The sequence below is a fragment of the Argentina silus genome (genome assembly GCF_951799395.1).
Source record: "Argentina silus genome assembly, chromosome: 18".
NCBI lineage: Eukaryota > Metazoa > Chordata > Actinopteri > Argentiniformes > Argentinidae > Argentina > Argentina silus.
Window position 1 is genome coordinate 3,835,879 of NC_139672.1, and position 7,500 is coordinate 3,843,378.

Below are 7,500 nucleotides of genomic sequence, written 5' to 3' on the forward strand. Positions count from 1 at the left end.
GGATGGACGGATGGATGGATGAATAATGAATAATACATAAATCTTGGCGGTGGTTTATTGTATCATTGTTTGAACCAGCATTTTTTAGCACAATGCTGAGGGGAGATGACGAGGTGTGCCATTTTTGTGTATGTTGTGTTTAGGAAGCAAATACAGAGAGTTGCTTTCTTTATTTCCTTTTTTAACGTTGTGTCTCTTGATTTCTCCTCCCTCTTCATCCCCCTCTCACAGTGCAGTGTTAGCTCATTCTAATGCTCAATTAACCTCTGCTGCTTTTCTCACTTTCTCCACTCTGCCTCTCTCCCTTCTCTTTCTCTCTCTCTCTCTCTCTCTCTCTCTCTGTCTATCTCTCGCTCTCTCTCTCCCTCTGCCTCTCTCTTTGCTTTGCTGCCTTTTGGATGACGTCTCCTTTTCTCCTCTCTGTCCTTCATCCATTCATTCTTCATCCTTATCTGCCTGTTTCTTTCATTATGACTTATCAATCTCCCTTACCGCTTATATACTTCTGCCTATTCATCTCACTTTCCATATAATTCTCTCTCTCTATTTCTCTCTCTCTCTCTCTCTCTCTCTCTCTCTCTCTCTCTCTCTCTCTCCCCCCCTCTCTCTCTCTCCCCCCCCCCCCCCCTCTCTCTCTCTCTCTCTCTCTCTCCCCCCCCCCCTCTCTCTCTCTCCTCTCCACCTGAATATCACCTTGGTTATACCTGTCCTTATACCTGCCCTTCTGCTACTTAACAGCGCCTCACCCAGCCCTGCCCCATGCCCCGCCCCCACCAGCCCCGCCCCCTCTCCCTGTCCCGGACTGACCCTCCTCCTCCTCCCCGTCCCCTACAGGTCCCGTCTGAGAACCAGCCCAGGGAGCAGACCCTGGTTCTGACCCGCTCGGGCTCCATGGCTGGCCAGGCGGGCCACGGTGGTGGCGCCTGGGTGTGTGACTCGGCCACCCTGCCCCTGTCGGGCCGCAGGGCCTCCCGCGTCGGCCTCTCCCCCAAACGCACAGGCTGTGGGGAGCAAGATGGCTCCTCTGGTGGTGCTGGCGGAGGTGGTGGCGGGCCCAGGAACAACCACGGCACAGAGGCCCAAGCACAGGCAGCAGCCCGCAATTATGCCACCATCCTGCAGGGGGAGCCTTCGGGACATAGGGACTACCCCGGGAGCCTGGGGAGGGGAGGGCTGGAGATGGGCAGCAACTTTGTGGTGGCGAGGCCAGACCGCGAGGGAGGGATAACCCTGACCGGGACTTCTTGCAGGGGGATGTACCCAGACGGGGCGGGGTTCATGGCTGACTGGAGGGACAGGGTGGGTCTGGGGGCGTACGTGCTCGGGAGGAGGGATATGACCCCCCAGATGCTGCCCTTCCCCGGGCAGGCCAGGGGTGCATACGGGGGGATCATGGGCTATGGGTCCGGGTGGGTCCCAGGGATGGAGGCGGGGAGGGGGGGTACGGGGCCGGGGCCGGGGGGTCCCTCCTTGGCCCTCAGGGTGGGGGAGTTCCTCCGCCTGCGTCTGGCCCAGGTGACCTTTGATCCCTCGCAGCCGCCGTATGATTCGGTGCAGGTGTACGGGCTGGAGGGCACAGGGTCGCGCGCAGGGTCCCTCAGCTCACTGGAGAGCGAAGGAGACAAGGAGGCGGCGGAGAAGGAGGAGTGGGGAGGGGGGATAGAGGAGTGGGGCCCACAGTTCCAGAAACTCGCCCATTTGTTCCGAGAGAGGGAGAAAGAGAAAGAGGAGGAAAAAGAGAAGGATGGGGAGAACGACAGAAACGAGGGTGAAAAGGAGGGGGAGAAAGACGAGCAGACTGGAGATGAGGAGAAAGACTGAGAGAGAGAGAGAGAGAGAGAGAGAGAGAGAGAGAGAGAGAGAGATTGGGGGGAGGGGGGAGAGAGAGCTGGTAGAATGATTAAAAGGCAACCAGAGGTAGAATAATGGGAAGAGAAGTTAAAGGAGAGAGAGATGAAGAGGCACAGTAATGAACAGAGACAGAGAAAAATGAGCAGAGGGGAGGCAGGGGAGGCTGGGGAGGCAGGGGAGGCTGGGGAGGCAGGGGAGGGGAGAGAGTGATTGATGTAATTTAAAGCAATAAGTGTTGAAAAGCAGATGCGTGTGAGCACAGATACTGAGACAATGTGCGTGGTGTTCCTCCACTTAGCAGCCACAGTTTGTTAAGTGGGTTGGACAAAGAAAAACAATGCGTGTGACACGGAATAGATTTAATTCAGCTCTGTCTACACCTATAGAATGAGAAACAAAAGGGACGAGAGACGGTGTTAGTTTGTTTGTTTGGAAGTGTGTGTGTGTGTGTGTGTGTGTGTGTGTGTGTGTGTCTGTGTGTGGGGGGGTGTATTTTGTCTGTGGTGCATGTGTGCGTGTGTGTGTGTGTGTGTTCGTTCTTGCGTGTGTGTATGTGTATGTGTGTGTGTGTGTGTGTATGTGGGGATGTGTTTTGTGTGTGGTGCATGTGTGCGTGTGTGTGTGTGTGCATGCGTGCTTGCGTGTGTGTGTGTGTGTGTGTGTGTGTGTGTGTGTGTGTGTGTGTGTGTGTGTGTGTGTGTGTGTGTGTGTGTGTGTGTGTGTGTGTGTGTTCGTGCTTGCGTGTGTGTGTTTGCATGGGCGTGTGAAAGAGGGAGAGTGAGAAGAATTGGGAACGAATGAGATCTCAGCTAATGTTAGTTTTTTTGGGACAATGTGCGAGACAAAGGTACATTCAACACGGGGGTGTGGAAATCTAGGGAACCTCACAGAGGAGAAAGTGATATAAAATGAAAAGGAAGGATGGAGGGAGGGAGATGGAGATGGAGATGGAGAAGGAGGGATTGGAAGTGTATGAGAGAGTGATGATTGTACAGAAACTGTTGCTTTTTTTTATTCCATCTGCACCGGCAGAAAAGTGAATTATTCAGCTGACTACTTCATTCCAAATGAAAACTATGAATCATTTAAATCCATAAAAAGATTCTCCCCCCTTGGAGTCTGATCACCAGAAAATAGACATTTGTGGAAAATTAAAATGATTTACGGATATGAGCTTCCCCCAGCGTAGTATAGAGTTGTGATGTTTACAAACGCACACACACACACGCACGCACGCACGCACACACACGTACGCACGCACGCACACACGCACGCACGCACGCTCGCTCGCACGCACACGCACACACACACACACACACACACACACACACACACTCACACACTCTAGCAACACCACTAACACTTCTAGACATCAGTCTTATCAGGCTTTGATTGTAAAGTAATAAATCACAAAAGCAAAAATATCTACATTTAGTGAATCTGCGATGAAGAGATGGAAAATACATCATATATTGATTGATTTTTTTCACTGTTTGCAGGGAGGAGAGACATTTTATTATTTTTTTATGCAAAAACCTCCTTCAGAATTCAATAAACATGTCTCGAGGACCAAGTCTGCATGATTTTAGAACAATCTCAACCGGCAACCAATCAATTCTCACACTGAACACACTGACTGCCCAAATCATGACATTCATTTCTCAGTTTGTGAGTTGTGTCAGGATGAAAACCAGCATCGGCAGCAGACAGAGGTATCCTGTCATCCCCTCAACTGTCAAAGGCCAGAATAGGAATGAGCTGGGTTTTCAGATGGAATGCACTTTTATACTGTGTGGCGTTCAATACTAGACTACGATGAATAATGTCTAAGAATCAAGTTGTTGTTTTTTTTATTAAGAAGATGTCTATGGAAAAAAAAAATACAATGTTCTTAACTGTATGTACATGCATTTCAAATGTAAATATCACTGAATACCATTGTTAAAAGATAAGACAATAGTGTCAACAAAAACAATTATGAAAGAATAAAAAACAAAATGGTCACGTTGAAACGCAGCACTGTTGGGACTACTTACAGTAACCGTGCGTTACTGTAACCGTGGGTTACTGTAGTCTTGACTTAACCAGACTGGACTGGACCTAACAGACTGGGACCTGGACTAAACTGGACTAAACTGGACTAAACTGCACCATGTCTTTAGCATTTGGACACACCAGACTAGTGGAGTTGTGTGATGACTCAAGGATCCAAATCCCTTCATGGTCTCTCTCTGCACTGGCAACCAGGTGGTGATCCAGGGGAGGCTGGTGGAGGTAGAAGTCGGAGGATGGGCACATTGTAATGCATGGAATGGAATGAGGAAATATCATTCCTGATTCCGTTCCATGCATTACAATGAGCCCGTCCTCCGATTTCTACCTTCACCGGCCTCCCCAGGTACTGAGCTACCTGTACAAGTTCTGTACCGTTCAGGGCAGTATATCTGTTATAGTCCAGCATGTGGCTTAATTCAATTGAATTCCAATGAACTGGACAATAACAACTGCGCTGTGCAGTATTGCTAATTCCCAGATCAGATATCACATTTCAAGCTTGAATTGACTGGAACTGAAATTAAATTGACCCCCAAAGAGACTTTTTCGCTCCCCCACAAATTGAATGTGGAACAGTTGTCAGGACCTACTTTGTGTGCCATCCCCAAATACTGCACTGTCACCATTGGCTTGGCTCAGGTATTAGACAACCCAGGGAAGGCTGGTGGAGGTAGAAATCGGAGGATGGGCTCATTGTAAAGCATGGAATGGAATAAGGAACGGAATCAAACACACATGTTTTGATACCATTCCTATTCCGTTCCGAGCATTACAATGAGTCCGTCCTCTGATTTCTACTGTACTTTACCTGCACCAGCCTCCCCTGATACAACTTGGCTACAGTACAGGTCTACACACTGACTATACTGCAGTCCCACAGACACTCTCCTGTCCCCTCCCCTTTACCTGCCTATACCTGAGCATCAGACTCTACTGACGGTACTGACCTGTTCATACTGTGTCACTGTGTAAGAATGGACTGGACTGGACCGCCGACCCGCCAGGACCACTGTATTAGTGCACAATCACTGCAGGAGGAGGAGGAGGGAGGGAGGGGGGGGGTCGAGGGGAAGGGTGGACCCTGGGGAACACATGGGGCTGTGTTTGAAATCACATACTTCCATACTACCTAGTAGGCACTGCAAATATGAGTGGCTGGAAGCCTAGTGTGCTTGAGAGACCAGGATGTCATACTGTGTTCACTGAAGAATGCAGTGAAATACAATGAAAGTACATACTCAGGCAGGATGGAAGTATTTACGGGTATGTAGTACCTGATTCTGAACACAGCCAGGGTCTCACACCCACAGAGCAACCACACCCCTGTAAAACACACACACACACACACACACACACACACACACACACACACACACACACACACACACACACACACACACACACACACACACACACACACACACACACACACACACACACCTGTAGAATGCACACACTCTCATCAGCTGTGGAATATGCAATGTAACTCACATCCATATGTATTATAGATAATGTACCATACGCGTGCGTCATAGTTACAGTATATGAAACGTCGATTATAAGTCCGTCTCAAATTGTGCTTGTGAACACATGATTCGCTCGTGCTGATTGGCAGCAGGTGTTCCGCTTCTGCTGATTGGTCTAAATCGCAAAGATGCCTCTGCTGATTGGTCCTAAATCAGAGTGACGCCTTGGCTGATTGGTCTAAATCTAGTTCCTGGCAAATGCTCTGGAGTGCTGCTGTGGCTAAACTACTTGATTTAAGGGATTATCTCACCTCCTGAGCCGAGTGGAGAACCCAAATTGGTTGAATCGGTTGTTTTAGATGGAATAAAACGCTGCAGTCACAATGGCACTCTGGAAACAGGGTTCCCTTCACGGGATAGCCACATCACAGTCAGTGAGCAAAGTGAGGTTGTCAGGAGATTTATCAAGCCATTTACCAAGACCATTATGTATGCAAAAGACAACCCACCACTGCATTTTAATGGCAGGTCCTGTACATGTACAGTATTGTTTTACGGGTGTGTGGTTCTACCCTGTGTGTGTGTGTGTGTGTGTGTGTGTGTGTGTGTGTGTGTGTGTGTGTGTGTGGAAGGGTGATGAAAGGTCATGACCACTGAACCCCACCAGGCGGACCCAGGTTCTGCTTCCCTCGGGACTTCATTGCTCCTGCACGATGTTGATACAATTCCACAATGGCGTGCTGATTAAAGTGTATTTATTCTGTTGTACTTTTCCTTTTCTTTTTTGTAAATTTGAATAAAAAAGGATATGTTTCAAAGAGATGAGTCAGAGCTGGTGTGTGGACTTGGGGGATCTCAATCAGACTAATCTTCACACATTGTATTGGTCTTTGTGTGTGTGTGTGTGTGTGTGTGTGTCTGTGTGTGTGTGTGTGTGTGTGTGTGTGCGTCTGTGTGTGTGTGTGTGTGCGCGCGTGCGTGCGTGCCTGTCTGTGCTGTGTGTCAGTGTATACACACACAGCAGGTGTGTTGTAGTTGGCTGGGTAAAGGTCTAAATCTTTGAAATCTCCCCACCGAGCCTCTTGAGACGGAGCGTGTGATCTGCCTCCAGGATGAAGGAACACCTTGTGTGCTCTGATCTGCCCTGGACACGGCCAGTGAAGGTCAGTAATGGAGCGCACAAAGCTCAAAAGCAATCACACTTTCAGAGGAAAGTAGTTTTTCTGTTTGTTCCATGGTAAAAAATGAACACAGTGAACTCAGGAGACCACAGCAAAAGGTACTGGAAATACAGCAGATCTGACAGTGAGAGCACTGAACATGATAACACACCTTTATACACTTCCCAGACTACAGAGTTTCATGCTTTATTTACTGACCAACAGAATATGGATATTCATTCACTTCTCTAAGTGATGCAATAAATAGTCAAAGACAGATTGTTATCGTAGATTATCTCGGAGTATCTAGAGAAAGATCTTAATAGCTGGGGCTCTATGGTACCACTGTATAATATATAGTACATGCCCCAAGTAAGGAGAGGGATATTAACTATGAATATTCAAGTCTATTGCATTACATAAAGCTCTCATTGTGATTGTGTAACAGCCGAAAGAGATTAACATTTGCGAACTCTGGCATTGTTAGGAATGAAGTGGAGTTATTAACGAAGTTGGGGAAGAGGGAGAACGCAATCAAACAACCAGCTGATCCCAGTCTATAACTCCACCAACCTCAGATATAAAACCTGCTCACAAACACAACAGCGTTGTACCTATAGTACAGACTAAGCGTTCCACCACCACCACCATCACCACCATCACCACCACCACCATCATCATCACCTCCACCACCACCACCTACACCACCACCATCACCACCAATACTTATACCACCACCACCACCACCACCATCACCACCACCACCACCACCACCACCACCACCAATACTTATACCACCACCACCACCACCACCACCACCACCATCACCACCACCACCACCACCACCACCATCATCACCTCCACCACCACCATCATCACCTCCACCACCACCGCCACCACCACCATCCCCACCTCCACCACCTCCACCACCACCTTCATCATCACCACCACATGATAGTATAAAGACA

At 48.6% G+C, this 7,500-nt stretch overlaps 1 protein-coding gene across 1 annotated transcript in view; it reads left to right on the forward strand.

Annotated features, from left to right (window-relative positions):
* The window catches only part of cdh24b (cadherin 24, type 2b), a gene marked incomplete at both ends in the record, with an annotated part of 61,588 nt that overhangs the window by 48,819 nt on the left and 5,269 nt on the right, over window positions 1–7,500 (forward strand). Inside the window, one exon of the mRNA XM_083690426.1 lies at window positions 835–1,629. Coding sequence (XP_083546552.1) covers window positions 835–1,629 — 795 coding nt within the window. The remainder of the gene's footprint in view (window positions 1–834; window positions 1,630–7,500) is intronic.